General features: G+C 30.8%; 1 protein-coding gene across 1 annotated transcript in view; it reads left to right on the top strand.

Moving 5' to 3' along the window:
• The window catches only part of LOC134697978 (uncharacterized), a 42489-nt gene that overhangs the window by 7164 nt on the left and 14127 nt on the right, over positions 1-21198 (top strand). Inside the window, exons 7-14 of the mRNA XM_063560263.1 lie at positions 789-829; positions 1983-2090; positions 3597-3710; positions 4800-4913; positions 5776-5895; positions 6759-6903; positions 16796-16971; positions 18752-18852. Coding sequence (XP_063416333.1) covers positions 789-829; positions 1983-2090; positions 3597-3710; positions 4800-4913; positions 5776-5895; positions 6759-6903; positions 16796-16971; positions 18752-18852 — 919 coding nt within the window. The remainder of the gene's footprint in view (positions 1-788; positions 830-1982; positions 2091-3596; positions 3711-4799; positions 4914-5775; positions 5896-6758; positions 6904-16795; positions 16972-18751; positions 18853-21198) is intronic.

The raw sequence follows: 21198 nt of genomic DNA, 5'->3' as shown, positions 1-21198 counted from the left end.
CGAATACTTTTAAAACAACTCAACAATAAATTGTTCTCTAATTTCCAGTCTTTTATTTAATGTTCAGAATTACCCACTGTTGTATATTTATAGCTGTTTGGACAATTCACCTGTATATAGATCTTTACAGCATTAATTAAAAATGTCATACGTGTTTTCAACGTTACACAATCATATCATACGGAAAAGCTACTGAGGATTAATAAATTGACAGCAAGTAAATTTCCTAGACGTTACCGAACGAGACTGTCGTGAATAAGACTAAAAGATTAACAGATTGCTTTGTGTTTGCTTTATACGGCATTAGTTCGAAAAAGTTAAATCGATGCAACGGCTTATTCAATTATTTTCAAAACTTGGTTTAAATCCGACAAAAGGTATACTACAAATCAAAGCATGTATAGCAAAGTCGCTTATTTATAAATCAACAATATCAAATTAATAATACATATAAATTTCATTGAAAACCTTCCTACGAATATCAGCAAACTCGTAACAACTTATTTTCATTTTTAATTGTAAGAAAAGGGTTACATTGTGCTAGGTTTTTATGTTTTTTTAGATTAGATTTCACTGAAAGAAGGATCAGCACTAAAAAGTTCATTACTAGTGAATGTCAGCTGTGTATAGTGACATTTATAATTGTTTATATCAATAATTGTTATTAGACGATCACATATTGTTCATCAATCTTTATTGATAAGTAAAGGGAGTATGAACTATAAATGACAATCAAAGACATTCCTTAAGTGGCATCACATTCTAATAAAAGATGACCTTATTTTCAGACAAGCCTCAGACCAAGCATGTGTTACCATAAAAGTAGATGGTAAGTATACGTAAGATGTATTAAGTTACCTATATGTTTTTTTTTTTTAAAAAGACAAAATTAATTAATCATTCTTTGACAGTTATTACTGGTTATGTAATCAAAATAATAATCAAATTAGTTATTACGATACTCATACACCTGTATTTATTTAATCAATGATTTTTGTACACAAGAACCATGCACCCGAGCGCTTTATGTCTGAATAAGAGCAACATATATACCAAGATTATAATTGAGTACGTCAATGTTATTTTAAATTTTGTGAACTTTTATACATTCAATTATATTGTAACTTGACCATAAAATATATCTAAGTGGTTGATCCATTCCATCTCTTTACTTAAATTCTGATTTTTGCATGCATTTATGAGTTCGACGTTTGATTAAGGAACAAGATATTCAAGATAAATCATGATTGTGAATTTGCGAACAACTGAGTACAAATGTATGTATTAGATATGAAAATGCGATTTACCATATACTTACCCAGTCATAATATTTAATGATAGTTATCAAAGGTACCAGGATTATAATTTAGTACGCCAGACGCGCGTTTCGTCTACATAAGACTCATCAGTGACGCTCATATCAAAATATTAATAAAGCCAAACAAGTACAAAGTTGAAGAGCATTGAGGATCCAAAATTTCCAAAAGTTGTGCCAAATACGGCTAAGGTAATCTATGCCTTGAATAAGAAATACCTTAGTTTTTCGAAAATTTCAAAGTTTGGTAAACAGGAAATTTATAAAAATGACCACACTATTGATATTCATGTCAACACCGAAGTGTTGACTACTGGGCTGGTGATACCCTCGGGGACGAAACGTCCACCAGCAGTGGCATCGACCCAGTGGTGTAAATAGTTATCAAAGGTACCAGGATTATAACTTAGTACGCCAGACGCGCGTACTAAACTCCTGCAATAATGTCTGAATTTTCTGTATGAAAGCACCATTTTGTTCTTGGTGAGTTTTTCTCTATTATTTTGTGTGTTTGCCCATTATTACCTATTCTTTAAAATATACCTAGCTCTCTTGTAAAACAGACTGTTCCTAATTTCGAACTTCTATCTCTATGCATAGCCATGTTCATACAACGCATGTATTCTGCTCTTAATATTTATTCATTTCTATGCTTCATTCCTGATAGATTTATGTGATGGTATTATATGTGAAAACGAGGGAACATGTGTTGGTGGTTTGTTAAATAACAGTTGCATTTGTCCAGCTTCCCACACTGGATTTCACTGCGAATCAGGTAAAATAATGTCAAAAGTGTAAGCATTTGGTTTCAAGTGGAAAACATTTCGTGTAAGTTGGACGGTTTTTATTACAATATAAAAAAAGAAGATGTGGTATGATTGCCAATGAGACATCTATCCACAAAAGACGAAAATGACACAAACATTAACAACTATAGGTCACCGTACGGCCTTCAACAATGAGCAAAGCCCATACCGCATAGTCAGCTATAAAAGGCCCTGATAAGACAATGTTAAACAATTCAAACGAGAAAACTAACGGCCTTATTTATGTAAAAAACAAATGAACGAAAAACAAATATGAAACACATAAACAAACGACAACCACTGAATTACAGGCTCCTGACTTGGAACAGGCACAAACATAAATAATGTGGCGGGGTTAAACATGTTAGAGGGATCCCAACCCTCCCCTAACCTGGGACAGTGGTAAAACGGTACAACATAAGAACGAAATATATAAGTAGGTTTACAACTTCACATTGTCGTCAATCTGAACAGTACATGCAACGGTTTTCAAAAAAATCACAAACAACCCGTTTTAGCGAGTTTACTGATCCTCTTTACTTTTTTGTAAATCACGTCATTTTCTATTCAATATCAAACTTTTCAAGTTGAATACCAACCCCCTTGCAGTTTATAAATTTAACTCTTAAATATTGATCCGCTAGCTTTCTGTTTTGTAGAAAATTAACCAATGAAATGCAATTACATTTATGGATGACTTCAACAATAATGTTAGGCGTGACGTCAGAAATCTTACTTTATTGATTAATACTGATCCAAAGGGATTCACCACAAAATAGCATTAAACCAATCATATCGTCAATACTTTAACATTTGTAGTATAAGTGGCCAGTATAGATTATTAAAAAATAATATTCTTACAGAATTCATCATTGGAAGAAGTGATAATGTGATAACAGGAAATTTCTTTAAAAATATTTGAGTAATTCGTCTGATCAATGTTTAATCGTGCAAAAGTATGCCTACTACCATTATATCTCTCAATTTGGTTGAAGATCATGATATAGTTCTCTATATTGACAATAAAACATAAAACACAAAACACAAAAGACATCTTCATTGTTAATATATATATATTTGTTATTGAAGATTTTTCCTTAAGGGGGTACAAAACACTTTAGGGACTTAACTCTTAAAAAATAATTGAGTGTTGTAATCACATACATTTAGTATTGATAAGGAGAAATCAAGCATTTCAAAGATCAAAATTTGTGTTAGTCAAACTGCTATATATCCAACCAAACTATTACTGAATATTGAACGGTTGAAATGTCTAGAAATTTTAATATTTTTGTAAGACAGTCAAAGTTAATATTTTGCAAAACTTTTTGAAAATTTAACGAGCCACATCTATTTTTATTAGCGTGTTGGACACCCCCTTAAATCGAACTTGTATTTCTATGCATAACCATTGCAATACAGTGCAATTGTTCGATTCTTAATATTTATTCATAACTTTGCCTATATCCTAATAGATATCGATTTCTGTAATGGTGTTAAATGTGAAAACAGCGGAACTTGTGTTGATGGTGTGTTCAATTACAGTTGCATTTGTCCGGCTTCTCACACTGGATCTCACTGCGAATCAGGTAAACTAATGTCAAAAGTGTAAGTGCAATTTGGAAGGTTTTTATTATAAGTAGGTTTGCTACTACTACACATACTGAATCGTCAATCTAATCAGTACATGCAACGGTTTAAAAAAAAAAAAAACGTTTGAGCGAGTTTACTGACCGTCTTTACTATTTTGTGAATCACGTCATTTTCTATTCAATAACAAACTTGGCAAGTTGAAGACCAAAACCCTTGCAGTTTATAAATTTAACTCTTTAATATTGATCCGCTATATTTCTGTTTTGTAGGAAAATAATCAATGAAATGCAATTACAGTTATGGATGAATTCAACAATAATGATAGATGTGACGTCAGAAATCTTACTTTATTGATTAATACAGATCCATAAGGGGGTCACCACATAATAGCATTATACCAATCATAACGTCATTTATTTAACATTTGTAGTATAAGTGGCCAATATAGATTATTAAAAAATAATATTCTTACAGAAGTCATCATTGGAAGAAGTAATTATGCGATAACAGGACATTCCTCTAAAAATATTTGAGTAATTCGTCTGAACAATGTTGAATCGTGTACAAGTGGGCCTACTATCGATATATCTCTCATATTGGTTGAAGATCATGACATCGTTCTCTGAAATTGACGATTAAACATAAAAAAAAAATACAAACGACATCATCACAGCTAAAATATATATTTCTTTTATTGAAGACTTTTCCTTAAGAGGGATACAAAACACTTTAGGGAGTTAACTCTTAAAAAAAGTTGAGTGTTGTAATCACATGCACTTAGTATTAATAAGGAGAAATTAAGCATTTCAAAGATCAAAATTTGTGTAAGTCAAACTGCTATATATCCAACCAAATTATTCCTGAATATTGAACCGTTTAAAATCTAGAAATTTTAATATTTTTGTAAACCGATTAGAGTAAATATTTGGCAAAACTGTATAAAAATTAAACGAGCCAAATCTATTTTGATTAAAGTGTTGGGCACCCCCTTAAATTGAACTTTTATTTCTGTGCATAACCAGTGCAATACCGTGCATGTGTTCGATTCTTAATTTTGATTCATGACTTTTCCTATATCCTAATAGATATCGAATTCTGTGATGGTGTTACATGTGAAAACAACGGAACTTGTGTTGATGGTGTGTTCAATGACAGTTGCATTTGTCCGGCTTCCCACACTGGATTTCACTGCGAATCAGGTAAACGTATGCCGACGTGTAAGAATTGGGTTAAAAGTGGTTAAAATAACGTGTAAGTTGAAACGTTTTGATTATTTGAAAATGTACTACTAATTAACAAGTTGGAACTCAAGCAAGGTATAGATCCCAGACTTGATTTGTATTACACGACTTTTTACATTTTAAGAATAACCACTCATTCCGTTTTTATATATATAATGAACTGATTATAACTGTTAAACTTTTTAAGATTTGTGACATGGCACAATAAATTATAAAGACGCATCATAACATCAAAATTATCTGCAATGGTCTGTCATCGTTTTAATGTTTTTATTTTTTTAATAAATGCCTACTAATCAAATAATCAATGAATCATTTTGCAATGCCTATTTTAACCAGTGTTATATTCTAAAATTTATAATGTATTCAACTTTTGTAATGAAATCGTAAACCGGTACTTCTCACTGAAAAAATCGATTCATTCACACAGTCCTATTCAATACAACCAAGAAATGTTATGGGTTGTGAACTAAATTCAAAACATGTAAATAATAAAAGCTTTTGATAACGTTATTTGTAAATTGCAGTGTATATGTACTATCGTATGATAGTTCCGTTTATAAATTTTGAAAGTATTTAGAAACTTAGGTTACAACTCCCTCTTGCAAAGTTGACTTTAGATGAATTTGGCTATATATGTTAGGTATTTTTGTCATTTATTCCTTCAACTGTTTCGGTACATATACATCTTCGGATTTCAAATGTTTTGCTTTGAGCGTTCCTGATGAAGGTAAATCCAGAAAAGCGCTTTGAACGCATAGAATTATCAAACGTGTTGTTTTCATTTTTTATATTCAGACACTTTTGTGCTATATTACAGATATTGATTTCTGCAAGTTAAAGGATCTACCATGTCATAATGGTGGTACTTGTGTAGATGGTCTCTTTGATTATACATGTATATGTCCTTTAACACATACTGGTGATCATTGTGTAACAGGTAAAAATAAAATAAGACAGAAGCAAATCCCTGTTACAGATTGTCAATGCAATAGTTGTCAAAGGTACCAGGATTATAATTTAGTACGCCAGACGCGCGTTTTGCTTACATAAGACTCATCAGTGACGCTCATATGAAAATATTTATGAAGCCAAAATCAGAGTAATAAAAATTTATATGGAGTAAGTCTTGATTCGTATACCACATGCGAAACAGAAAATTATGTATGTAGTATGAAATTATGCACGATGCAAAACCATAATATTTGTTAAAAGAAACACTGTATTTGGTATATCCATCATGTTTCTGAATGATATTTATATATGCAATAGAAGTGAAAAAGAAAAGAGCTAAGAATATCATGAAAATAAACTTCAATAAATATAATGTTGTTCAGATAAACCGGGAAAAAAATATATCAATGCTTGGTGAGTATATACAGTTATCTGCAAACAGTAAACAACTGTTTGAAATTAACTTACATGTTACCGTATTATAAATAATACAAAAAGGTTGATGTCAAACTGAAGGTTTGGGTTGTTGTCTCTAAGACAACAATTATATCCCTTATTAGACAAGTATATAAGTTAACGGTTACAGGAATATCAACACAGTATGTCATTAAAAACCAACGGCCTGATTTACACTAACAAAAGTAAACAAGTAACACATATTGCAATCAGCAACAAACGACCAACGAGAGTAAACAAACAAAATATATTTAAAACATCAACCAACGACATTCACTGTAATACTGGCTCCAAATAATGAACAGGCAAACACATAATTCGACAATAATAAATATGTTTGCCCAATACTTTTTTTGTGTATATCATTTTGTATTTTTTTTTTTTGTATTTTAGAAGCTGATAATAAAGGCTATGTACTGAGTGTTGTTTTCATATCAGCTGGTTTGGTTTTATCTGTAATAATGACTGGAGTGCTGACTAAAAGTTTAGTTTCATTTATCAAAGGCCCGGGAGGCTCCATTGATACACACGATCATCTGTATATGTGATTATATGGATTAAGTTTAAAAAAAATAAAACATTGTGACTGAATTTTGCATATCTAAAATTAAAATTGTAGTTATTAGAATATCAGTTATTTGCCCGATATTTGGGTTTTTTTCCAGGTGTTTTGTTTTCTTTGATCACAATGCTTTCTGTTTAATTAATCTTTATGATGCATAATCTTGAAACGCCAGGCATTACCTCTGTGGAAACTACATATTCTTGCCCGAGTTTACAGGGGAATTCTTGATGATCTCAAGATGATCCTGTACATGCAAAGCAATGCTGCATTGCCAATGAATTTTTAATATTTACAATTAATATTTACATTTATTCATAACGAATACAAAATTATTAAAGATTTTATTATGAAAACGATGAACACGATTGTAATACATGCATTGTAGTTCGCACATTTTCGATAGATGTAAAGTTGTTGTCTCGGTACGGGTGGCATCGAGATTGAAATTTTCTTTTTATTGCTTTTAACCGACAGTCAATCGGAAATGTTTTAATAACAAGATTTGCATGCAAATTACCTCTCAAAAAGGTTCAAACTAGTTTACTTTTAATAATGTCTTGGCTTCTTACACTTTTTATAATATATTCTTTCATTTTGCTGTAAATCCATATCTGCGGTGTGACCCCGGGAGAGTAATGTAGAACATTTGATTTACTGTCACATCAATAATCGATAAACAGAAAATTAGGGGTTGACTGATTATTGCTTGCTTAACGATAAGTGCAACAACATTGTGTCCATGTAAGACAATAAATTGATTAATGTGTGATTGCTTAACGTCCAGCAAAACGATTATAAGTCAATGAAAGTGCTATTTCCAAATTTGTAAATTAACCAAATTACACAATTATTTAAAATTGGTAGACATGTAAATTTTAATCAAAGACCAAACATGAGGTATAATATATCAAACAAATATTGACCGTTCATCAAAAAGAGCCGTTTATGCTTGATATAGACCCGTTTTTGGAATCGAAAGGTTTCGGCGTTCTTTCAAAAAGACACTTTTTAGCGCACACTAGCAACGATATATTTGCTTTTGCAGTTCAATTACGTCGTACGGACACAGATGTGGGGTGAAATTGTTATAAATGGGTTACATACATGCATTATGTTGATATATCTTATACACCATGTACACTAAACAGTTATCACGTTTCTGTATTTTTCAAGGACTGTTATCTTTTAAAAATGATCTATATAACTTATACTGTTTATGTGTTTTAAGCTTCTTTTGTTTTATAAATATTATCAAAACAAACGGATTTGATCGCGATTGGCATGGGTACACCGATAAAGAAGGAATTTCATCGACCTTTATCACATGACCTTCCAGTTGTATTTATTGTTTATATGTTCTAGTCTTGAACATGTATAAAATATTTTCCTTTGGAAGATATTAACAAACGACAATTAATCTATCAACTTAGTTTGTTTAAATCAGTTTATGGGGAACCACTGGTGGTAGGTTTCATTTGGTAGGCAGTTGTGTAAGCATTGACGAACCCCTAACCATAAAGACTATTAGGCACTTCCTCCAAGTTTAATACAAAAGCAAGGTTAAAAGTAAGGTTGTTATAACAGTATTGGAAAGGAGTTAATGAAAACGGAAACATTAAATTCTAAGGCTACATATACCAATGAAATAACAAACAGTTCAGAGAATACAATGTAGCACTATAAAAGATTATTTATCGTCGAATACAGGTTGGGAATCGTTAACCTACAACTGTATATACTTCAAATTGAAGGCTTCATAAAAGAAAGAAAAGATAGAAACGCGTTTAAGAAAAGTGGAGGTGTAATTGCGTATCTAGTGTATGTTACGAGAGAAAAATTAATTTAAAAATAGGTGGTATTGAATTGATGGATATATATACATACTGGTGTATTCATTTTATATATCAATCATTAACCACTGAACATAAAAAATTTAAGAACCAAACGATGCAAGCTATATTTTATAGTAGTTTTAACATGGGGAGGCATTATTTTCGTGATTATTTTTGGCCGAGTGATAGTGAGTAACAACATGTGCATCATTTCAGAGTTTGGAATGTTTAAGTTAATAAAATTCATTATTCTGCAGTAGTCAATATAAGCATGTGACAATAAACATATTGGAGTTAGAGCATGAGTTTATCCATAAAGCGAAAGCAGCACGTCATATAAGAATTATTAATAGATTTGTATGCAGAACATTCTATTTTGAAGTGAAGGTAATGATATACATGAGTTGAATGATAACCGTCGAAAGGATATTATATACATTTGTAATCAAAAACTTGTTTCCGGAAAATTGTTCGAACTCATATGCCCAAAAAATTGTAAACTTATGTTTAATAGTTCAAAACAGGGGCTTTAATGAACATGGAACAGTTAAGATAGAAATATATCTATAGTTCAGATTAAAAATCAAAGAAATGAAGATTGTCACAAATATCTAGATTTATATATCTTCAAACGCCATATTGAGAATGAGCAAATAGGTAAAATGTCATATGTTCACTTTCAAATAGAACCGTTTAATAACAAATGATAACACTTTGTTACCTATGCATATTCTATTACTTATTATTTATGTTTGCTAATTGTTGTAATATATAAGGTAGTTATATTTAAAGTTGAATAAATACACTTAATACGTTTTTGAAGAAATCTCCTTGGATGTGAAAAACAAATTTAACATGAAAAACAATACCTGTATTCTAATCCTTAAAAAAATTGTTCCTAACTTTTTACGAGAACATGTTCAGTTTTAAAACGAATCAAGCAAATAATGGGGAAAAAATACCGAACTCTGCGGAAAATTCTAACAGGAAAGTCTCTCAGAAAATGCTAATACCAAAAGCGCAAACACATCAAAGCAAGCGAATGGATAACAACGGACATATTTATGACTTTGTGTTGGCAATTTCTTATGTAGAAAAAAGTGGATTCAACATGTTTTCTAGCTAGCTTAACTGCGCACATGAATGACAGTGGTATAAAATGTCATGATATTGATAACGATGAATGAACAAAACAATAAGACATAATAGGTATAAAGTCAAAAAAATATGAAAATGTACGCTCTATTATCAAAATTTCAAAGCCAAAATTTTATAAATATACATGTAGCAAACAACTAAGTTGGATTCACAGTAAAGAAAAAAAAGTGTAATGAAAGTTTTACATTAAAATTCATCTCAAACATATGATTATGTCTCTGTATTGTAGCGATAAATTAACAAAACTTCACATTATTTGTTTCTAAAATCAAAATGCAGGCAATGTGGTTTTTTTTTACACATTCATGTTTCATAGATTTAACTTTCAAAGATATATTCCCCAATCGGCAACTAAAAACTATCAGACGAATATAATTTTGAAGTTAATTATAGTTTGCATTTTAATCAAGCAAAATAATGACCTCACAGGTAATTATGCCTTAGAGCATATTTCATTAAAATATTCATATGGTATCGTACGGGCTGTTTTTCGAAAGAATGACCTATTGTTCTTCAAAGAAAATAACTCCATAAAGGTATATAACTCAAGAAAATTTTTGGATCCTCAGAGATGTAAATCCGTAACCAATGATAATTATTCTATTGAAAAGATTTAATTTAGGACATCTTAACATTATCTCTTTATAATTGCGAATATTTGGGGTGCATTTGAAGGGTGAATATCAGTTAATTAAGTCTTGACTTTGCTGACAGTTATAGAAAATGTCATTATTTACGAAATCGGATATTTCTCTGATTCCATATCACTTCCCCTCTTTTGTTAGTTGTGTCAATGACAAACACATAATTGTATTGGTGTATTTACAGGCACAGATAATTAAACTAATCTTTGTATTTCAATACCTTTAAATTTTGTTTTAACTGAGATAATCACATATAACGAAAATGTATTGACTTTAAATATCTAACCTAGTAGGATTCTACGAAAAAAATCAAATGGACCAATGTGTCAATAAAAATTCTTTTCATTTTCTTGCACAAATGATGCATATTTGATAATAGCAAAATATCACTATATGTATTAAGTTAACGTATTCAATACAAACCTTAATTTTATCAACAATTTCGTTTTCGAAAGAACATTACATTTAGGAGATGAAAGATAACATATCACTTAGGCAATAGCATGTAAAAAGTAAAATAACAAAAACACTGAACTCCGAGAAAGTCCCTAATCAAATGGCAAAAATAAAATATCAAACAAATCAAACGAATGGATACCAACTGTTATATTCCTGACTTGGTACAGGCATTCTCTTATGTAGAAAATGACGAATTGAACCTGGTTTTATAGATAGCTAAACCTCTCACTTGTATGGCAGTCGCGACAAATTACATTATATTTACCACGCTGCGTGAACAACGCAAACAGACTCAACAGGTGCAAATGTCAAAAATAGGGGTACAGTAGTCAACATTGTAACTCGGAATGGTTCAAACAATTCAAAAATGCAAGAACGTAAGTACAATCACAAGTGGAGATACCAACTTCAAATAAAGCGCATTGTTTTGGATGCCATTACAGAAATCTCAAAACGGATTTTCTAGAAGAATACTCACATACATCCTACAAGTAGTTGCTGGAATGTGACGGCTGTTTCTGGAACCACATTAAATACAGTGTGGCAGGTAATAGTACGTTTAATGAATATCTGGAATCTTTATGCCATAGAAAATATTCATGAACATCAGATATTGATAGCATGTGGTGAATTACGGCGGAAATACTTACACGGCAAAAACACATTAACAAGACCGTTATTTTGAACCAACGATTTAAGGCTCATAAGAGAACCTCCGAGGATTATCAAAGCATTCTACTAAATACATTTACTTCTTCTTAAGACACATTTCTACAGATCTAACTTGATATTTTAAATATCTAACGTTCACAGTACAAAATAAAAGAAAATCTACTAATTTAACTGTTTAACCAAGTGAATCATACATTTAAAAATCAAACATATTAATCGATATTTAATTTGATAGACAGAAATATACAAAGGGTTTGTGGATAACGTAAACGCAAAAGGAAAAATACACATATATGTGTCAGCAGTAAATTTTAAAAAAAGTATTTGATTGTATTGTTAATTTCATTGTTAAAGACTTTTTAAGCGATACATATCTTTTGAATATTTAAACGACACCAATATAATTCATTGCTAACCTAGTACAAGGCATAATTTCAATCAGGTATTGTCCACTTCTTAGAATATAGGGCATTGTTTTTTTCAAAGAAAAATAGCTTTGATAAATATGAAGAAATTTATGTCATACCCATAATGCATTTGACAAAGATTTAAAAAAAAATTAAAAGTAATTGTTCAGAAGTCAGTGTTTAAGTGCATGTTCGGTTGTGATCAAATATGTTTGTCAACACTGTGAATACGGTGTTAATTATAGTTAACCTTGTGTTTATTTATGGATCCCATTTTCGAGGAGGTACAATTACATGGAGGTACTTAGATAATCAGGTACGGTCAAAATTATATTTATTTTTCTACAAATGTCCAGTACCTAATCAAGAATATGATAGTTAGCTTTCTTTTGTCAGTTTCTATGCATGTTGGCGTTTGCTTTTGTTGAGTTCAAGTGTGTCTGGTGATCTGTTGATTCCCTCTCAAAGATGATGTGCTTTCTTTGTTATAGTTTGTTTGTAGAATTATGACTTTTGAACAAAGGTATACTACTGTTGCCATTATTTACATGTATCGATATAAATGAAGTAATTGTTACAAAAGAAGCTTCTAGAATTCGTCGTTAAATCGTTGAAAATGTTTTGTACCTTTAATCTTTAAGGCTATTAAAATGAGTTATCAATCTGCCTCTTCAGATTCAAGGACCAATACTTGAATGTGTATTATATAATTGTTCGTGTTACATTATTTCTATCGTACTGTACACGTTTATTTTATCTCTTGGTTAATTTTACGGAATGAAATCGCGATGATGTGACCTATTGTGGACCTTTGGTGTCGCATTCCATTTGTCATGGCCACTAAATAGATCATCTGGTTTTTCTTTCTATATTAATGAACGATTTTAAAGGTGTCTTCTCCTTTCTATTTGACCTTTTGTCATATATTCGGAATCAAGTTTTATCATTGCAGATTCAATAAATACTAAGTCCTTGCACTGCTGCTTTTTATTTCGTAATTTTACAACATATGGTTTTAAATCCTATAAAATCCTTGTTATTTTGTGAGATGTTTGAAAACTGTCCCGTCATATTGTTCATTTATTATATCTCAATAACAAAGTTAGGAACGTCATTTTGTTCTGCTTTAGAAACAGTTTGTTTTGGAATAGAGGGGCGAACATCCCTATTGTATTGACCCATTTCTAAGGTTCAACATGAAAGGTGTCACCAAACAATTTTTACATACCAAACCAGTTCACATTCGTTCGTGGTGTAGTACTTTTGAAAATTGTGTTTTAAATTTTACTGTTTCTGTTATATACGTTCATTTACTTACATATGTTTCTTTCATATAAGTATGGTTTCCCTATTGCATCGTTTTCATTTAATCACACCATATGATCGAGTATATACGAAAAAGGCGATGGATACCAATCCAATAGGCAATACAAGTTAATAATGCGAATAAAAATATGGTTAAACTTGAAGAAGAAAAAAATGGATAGAAAACAAATGTTAAACTAAAAATCCGGAATAAAATCAAATCAATTTTTAAACTATTTATTATATATATGTTCATTCATACTTCCTTAAAGATAACTGAGGTGTAAAGAAATATTTAAAATATGTTCATCTTTGGTTTTCCTCCAACCGACAGCAGAACCCTTGAAATAGTTGGGCGACGGTTTGGTTGTGCGGTATGTACAAAGCACGCAGCCATGTCCCTATCAAATATTTTCTCATTATTTGCGTGGCAGACCAATTTTTCTGACCTTCATATATACCCGACTCAAGTACAGGACCTTCTTATGGTATTTATTGTGAATAAGTACCAGTCCTGACGATGCAGGAAAATTTTCAATCAACATCTAGCAATGGTATCGACCAAGTTCTAATACATGTAATAATAGAAAAGAACTTTATTAATTTAAACAATTAACACGCAAAGATTTATTGACAAGGACCTAAATGGATTTTTTTTTAATTTAAGGTCAACGTCGCAAGGTGAGGGTGGCAAGTTTATTTTTCAATAATTTCTGATTATGGTAATATCAGTCTGACAGCATTTGAATGTGATGTATGACACTTTAAGAACAGTATGGGTTTTGGTTTGTTTTGCGAGTTGATCTGAAAAAACTGTCAGTGTATTCGTTTTTGTCTGTTTGGTTTTCATCTTTTATTTTTCACTTTACCTTTTTTGTTCAATATTGTTGGTTTTTTTTTACTTTTTGTGGTTAAAATGTATGGATTATAGTTATTTTTAGTGATCGTTTGCCTGCTCTTTTACTTTAATGCAGGGAGTTTTGTAATCAATGAAAGTGATGCTTAATATAAGTTGTTGTTTTGCCGCCATATCTGTTTATAATAACAATAGGTTGTGTATTAAAACAGAATTGAAAGTTACTTTGCAATGTTGTATTTGAACCAGGTATAAAAATATGAGAAGAATCTTGAAAAAGTACAGTGGTGATGTTTTCGTCTAATTATTGAGAAATTGAGAAAAATTAGCATAAATGTTCGGTTTAAAATTTCAATTCATCATTACTGAAAGTAAATCAAATTCTGTCTAGCTAGAAATGTGTTAAAAGAGGCAAAACGGATCGTCTAAAATTATTCAGATTTCTTCAAGTATTTTCGAACTATGACTGCAATGTGAGACAAGAAAACGTCATAAATGCATTTTACGTTTAGCAGTTGTTCCTTGGTTTTTTTTTTATTCTTTTAATATTTTTTTTTTCATTCCAGCAAATTGACATCACATATAAACTATCTTTTCGTGGAGATACATCGAACCTTTTTTGCAATGAGTATGACAATGGGGATTTGGTCGAGGGAGAAGGCACTTTAGATTGCTACAGAGGATGTTCGTTAACTTTAGTTCCCTTGATGTCCCACTATTGTACTGCATTTAGTGAAGAAGAAGGGTGGATATATGGTCAAAGAACATTGAATGTAACTCTCCCAAAAGTATTGGACAACATATACCAGTTTCGGTAAGCAAATTGTAAATATGCACATTTACATAGAAATGCAAATAAAAATATACGAAATCACACATCATTTGTCAATTTGTTTTTCTTGCTGACAAAATTGTTTGTTATTACAGTGATTGAGATTAATGCAAAATGTAACTGGTGTACCTTTTATCTTAAATGTACCTTTTATGTCAGTTCGTTTTGATCACACATTGTAGTGAATATAATTGAACTAATTGCGACTGTCATACAAAGATAAATGTTGGCTTTAAAATAAATCTAAATCAATCAGGTTTAACATAAGGACATGCCTATACTAAGTCAAGAACTTTCCATGTGTTTAATTTTTTGGAAAGAAAAACACAAATTAATGTCGTATTTATCAATTCCCGTTGGACGAATTTCATTCAATTATATCGTGCCGCAAATGAGCAAGCCTTTCCATTTCAATTAAAAAGGTAAAATCACAAAAATACTGAAATCAAAGGAAAATTCAAAACGAGAAAGTCCGTTATCAAATGGCAAAATCTAATGATAAAACACTTCAAACGAAAGAACAACAACTGTCATATTCCTGACTTGGTAAAGGCATTTAAAATGTAGAAGTAACAACTGATCATGACTATGTTTGCAATACATGTAAAAAAAAAGAAAGATGTATTATGATTGCCAATGAGACAACTCTCCACAAGAGACCAGAATGACACATACATTAACAACTATAAGGTCACCGTACGGCCATAAACAATTAGCAGAGCCCATACTATATATTTGTTCATGAATCAACAATACGACGAGAGAAAAAAACAAGAAATATCTTGAAAAGAACAGTTTTCAAAAACGGAACGACTATGCTCATTTACAATTAAAGTCATAAGAAACCTGAAATCCAAAAAAAATAATGCATATGTTTTTTATAACTCAATGGATAGTTTTCATTGTAAAACTTATGTACATATACTTTTTTCTGAAGAAAATTCTTTAATTTATTCATATTTAGAAGAAGTTTACTTTATTTGAATTGCTTCCTTCCAGCAAGCAATTCCCCCGATATATTTTCCGTATGCAAGGTGACCTCAGTGTGACCCATCTCGTAAAAATCCGGTGATCACAATACGCATGGATGTCCTTAAAATAAACTATTATCTGAATTTACATGTTAAACACGTGCTCAACTTCCATGCTTTTTTGTTTATTTTTCGTCAATTGTTGACAAACAGGTGACAATCGTTAAACTTCGGCTTCAAAACACGAACTTTAATTACCTGCCATATTTTCACAACAACACTGACCGATTTAAAAAAAAAATTGACGATTATACGAAATTTACACGAAAAAAATGATAAATTCGAGCACAGAAGACTAAGTTTATGATGTTTGTATGCATTGGTTTAAGAATTGGAAGAACATTATTTTTCAGCGGTCACTCGTTTCTTATGACTTTAAAAAATAAAAAAATGTATTATACAGTGCATGAAATAATAATAATTGTATGCGAAATAAGTTTTAAAAGATACCAGCAATGCAAGGAATACTCACAAATTTATGAGAGATGTTTTCTAGTATAAACTCAATTTCTGTTTGTGGTTTTAGAATACTTTAGAATACACCAACACTGATGATTAGCTTATCTGTGACAACATAACTATGGTTGTGATGACGTCTATATTATTTTTATCATTTAAACAATTTGTATATAATCTAATTGTATTATGATATTGTCTTAACATTACTAGGTACGAAGGATACAACTGGATAGACCTTGAAGAAGGTGGGCTAGCCTGGTCTTTGCTTTCGACTGCAAATTTAACCATACGTGAAGATATTGCCAAAGTTAATTCCCCACCAACAATCAATATTCCACCAGTCATTCGATTAGAATATGGATGTTTTTACTCATTGTCACTTCCAGGTATTATTGAGCTTTGCAAATTTAGAAATCAATCGTGTTGATATTTATTGCTAATAATCAATTGATAAGTATATGTGGTCATTCACAAAATACATTAACATAATTATATAATATAAACCTTTGCTGAGTATACAAAAGCGATGTTAAAACTAGTTTTAGTCAATGAATTACTGACAAAAGTTCTGGTAAAAAAAAAAAGACTACCAAAACACATTTGCATGCATAACACCATATAGAAACATGAGGACTGAGCAGCACCAACGTCACCAAAATAACGAATTTATATTAGTTGTATCCGAAAGTTATGAATATCCTGTTCCTCATGTAACACCAGCTTTGTTGGTAGGAAATCTTGCATAATTTTTATTCAATGGTGACGAACAGAAATCAAAAATAGACAAAAGGAAACAACTGACTTCAAAACATAATATTAAAAAAATGAAAACCCGAGTGACTAGATTTCTACTATAAGCGGGTTCTTACCTTTTTAACATGGTTTTATGCTTTCAATGTCAAGTATTGATTTGAATCAAATGCACGGTTGGATTAGAAACACACTTTTATACTCAAACTATTGGTACATTTAAGATCAAATACATTATTGTTAAATAAAAAGACAGCATGTTTACAAGCTTTGACAATGGTCCTGAAGTTATTTCTTATTTATATGTTTATTTACTCCCTTACATAATAAAAACGAGATATGACGACTTTATTAGATACACAATGTGCAATTGCCTTAATACAAGACTTTATCGGGTAAATAAAATTCATATTGGGTGAGGACATTTGCACACTGTGTATCAAATGTATCCGGATTCTGTAATATTACATAAACCGTGCTTGTCTTTATCCTGCAATTAAATCTGTATATTGTTTGTGCTTGAAAAAGACAATTCAAAATACCTTGAGGCTCGCGTAGTAATATTAAAATCACGCATTCAGACGGGCAGCAAAGAAATAATTTCGAATGGTTAATAATAATACATCGCTTACGGTGAATACTTATCGATTTCAACTAATATCAACAGTTGAACAAATAAGACAACCTTCTCCAATTCGAAACAAAAGTGTACGAGTTATCCTACGCTTCAGAATTTAGAATTGAACTTGACATTCACTTAACATGCATGCCGAAATCGACATGATTGCTTTTGTGAAAATGTACACATTCAAGTTATAAATGAATGATTGTCGTCGTAGGAAATACTGCTGTCCATGTTTGTCTGTAATTAAAAAATTGGTTTGATTCTTATTGCTCTTAACAAAATGTTAAAAAACAAACTATGTATAAAAGTAATCGTTAGTTAGCATAAGGTCAAACAATACGTCATTAAAATGCGACTGCAATACACATTCTGAGGTCACGAAGGTTCATACAACACTCGTTAACAGCAATACACAAACGTTGTCCGGCAGTGGGTGGAGCTTTAAAGTGATATCTGTATAGTAGACATATACAGCATAGCGATATCTGTAGGGCTGTATTTGTATAATACGACACCCAATTGCAGGATAATTATTAGTATATTCACATTCAATTATTAGGACAATATCAACCAAATGTATTTAAATATTTAATCTTAAACTGTGAAAAAAAAAAAAAAATAAGGATTAGAAAATGACTAATTCGGTGTTTAATAAGTCAATAATATCAGGGAGATAATTCCAATTGCCGTTATAAAAATATGTACTGAAATTTATTAGGACAATATCAGTCTATCAATTTGCGAGAAAAAACACCAGATATTATTTCATATCAATTTAATCAATGTTTTAGTTCAAGACGAAGATGGTGATGTAATACGATGTCGATGGGCACTCACGTATTATGAATGTGACAGCGTATGTAAAAAGCTCAGTTATTCAGTATTGAATAAGGTAAATTTAAAAAGCTTAGTTATTCAGTATTGAATAAGGGAAGCGTTTTGGTAACACTTTCTTCAAGCAAAATATCAATACTCAGCGTTTACACTTTTTTAAATCATTCCGTAAAAGAAAGTTTCTAACTTTGTACTTGTTTTACTTGATAACTATTTTGATCTGAATAAGTACAAGTCGGTGATTTATTCAATTGTTAAGCAAAATGTATAGCCGACTTGATTAAATGAATTATAGTTTAAACTTACTGTATTTGTTATTCTCCCGTTTTTATTGTTAAAAATTGTAAACAAAACGTTTAATAATTGTATGCATCAGTAACGCCCAAAGCTGAATATTTGAAAGCCGAGGCTGTACAAGTACCGAAACAGTTGAAGATCTATATGATAAAAAAATACCTTAAAATATCCAATTCCATCTAAGGTTAATTTTGCCTGAGAGAGTTGAAACCTTAGTGTCTTAAAAATGACGATATTTATAAACGGACATTTTTAGAAAGGTTTGTTATAAATCATGCCAGTACCGAAATACTGACTTCAGAGCTAATGATACCCTCGAGAACTGAAAGTCCACAAGCAGAGGTATCGACCCAGTAAAATTAAAAAAAATTAAAACAACAAGTTTATCCATTTTATGCGTCCGAAACGCTTTTCTTGATTTACCTGCATCAGGAACGTTTAAAGCCAAATATGTGAAAGCCGAGGATGTATAAGTTATACATAAGAGAACGGACAACATTCCCTTTAAGGTGGTACCCAACACTTCCACTTAAATTAATTTGGCTCGTTTAATTTTTATAAAATTTTGAAAAAGTATTTACTTTACCCTTTAACAAAAATATAAAAATTTCAAACATTTTGAACCAAGCGTTTTGTCAGAAAAATTACACTGGTTATATAGCAGTTTGACAAACACCAATTTTGATCATTAGGAAGCTTAATATTCCTTTTAAAACACAACGTAATTAAAACGTTTAGTTGATTTTACAGAGTTATCTCCCTGTAGTGTTAGGTACCACCTTAACTTGTTTGAGATGGGGGTTTTTTTCTAGAATTTCTTTTTACAACATTTTTTATAATAAAGGCGTACTCATCATTCGTAAATAAAACATATGAGCTTGTTTAACTTTAAAAAAAATACTTCTTTGAATTCTTTATTTGTACTTAAATGAGTTTGACAATGGAAATGAAAAGTAGTATTTAAGGATTTTCTTTGTGTCTCCCGTATCAAATACAAAAAATAAACAAAAAAATATGTTATGGCGCGCGATCTTGAATTGTTGTATTTTTTGTACAGCAAATATGATTTTTTTTTGTCTTTTTTTTAAGGAAAAGTGTATTCTTACTTACAACGCAACTGGAACGACGGGTCTGTACGCCGTTGCGCTACAAATTGAAGATTTTGCTTCAGAACAATCCTTTTATGCATTAAGCAGCATTCCAATCCAGTTTCTAATAAATGTGACAGTGCATAATTCAACTGAATCTTGTAGTATTAAACCAGTATTTGAAACTTTGTACGAAATAAATGCAGTTTTCGAAATACCTGTACACATAACATACCACCAGACAATTATAGCAAAAGGATTTCGGTGAGTAGTGAATTTTAAAATTTTGCTATATTGATGTCCATTGTTCATTATCATAACAATGTGAACATGATATTTAATGTCGTGCATATTTGATATAACCTCCTATTGTGTTAAAATAAATATTCTCCTTTTGTAATTATCAATTAGTAAAGTACTATATATTGTTTAAATATTGCAAACTTGCTTAAAAGTTTTGAAAATATTTCATATATTTTTTTTTCACAATGGATTGAATCTTAATGGATTAATGAGGAAAGACATCTGCTAATGTATCTCAAAATTATCATATTTTATTGGAAGACTAAGTACTCACACTTTTGATTTCAGTTACTGGTAGATTTTATCGTCACAGTTTTGTTTCATTAGAACGTGTGTGATTGTTTTTAATCATAAGAAAACCAACTATCCAAGTTTTTTTTATGTACTGCCTTTTTCGGAGGCTTTTTTTTTTTGACAGTTTTAGATGTCATTTAAAACAATGATGAGTATGAGGTAAAATAATGCACTATATTACAAGCCCGGTTATTGATCAGTTGGCTCGAAACACATATTATATGTGATCATATCAGTAAGTGAGGACGATAAGAAACATGATCAAAGGTTATGAAATTAACATTGAAGTGTTCATTCAAGTTGTTAATTAAGTGCTGAATCGATATTTTAATGCCACAAGGTCAACCACCAAAGTGATTCTTTATTTCATGTATTTATTGAGTTTTATTCCTGCAAATTTTCTTTAATTATTAATGTGTTTC

Source organism: Mytilus trossulus, chromosome 14 (assembly GCF_036588685.1).
Source record: "Mytilus trossulus isolate FHL-02 chromosome 14, PNRI_Mtr1.1.1.hap1, whole genome shotgun sequence".
Taxonomy (NCBI): domain Eukaryota; kingdom Metazoa; phylum Mollusca; class Bivalvia; order Mytilida; family Mytilidae; genus Mytilus; species Mytilus trossulus.
The sequence above is the reverse complement of the archived record's forward strand: the minus strand, read 5'-3'. Positions and strand labels throughout refer to the sequence as shown.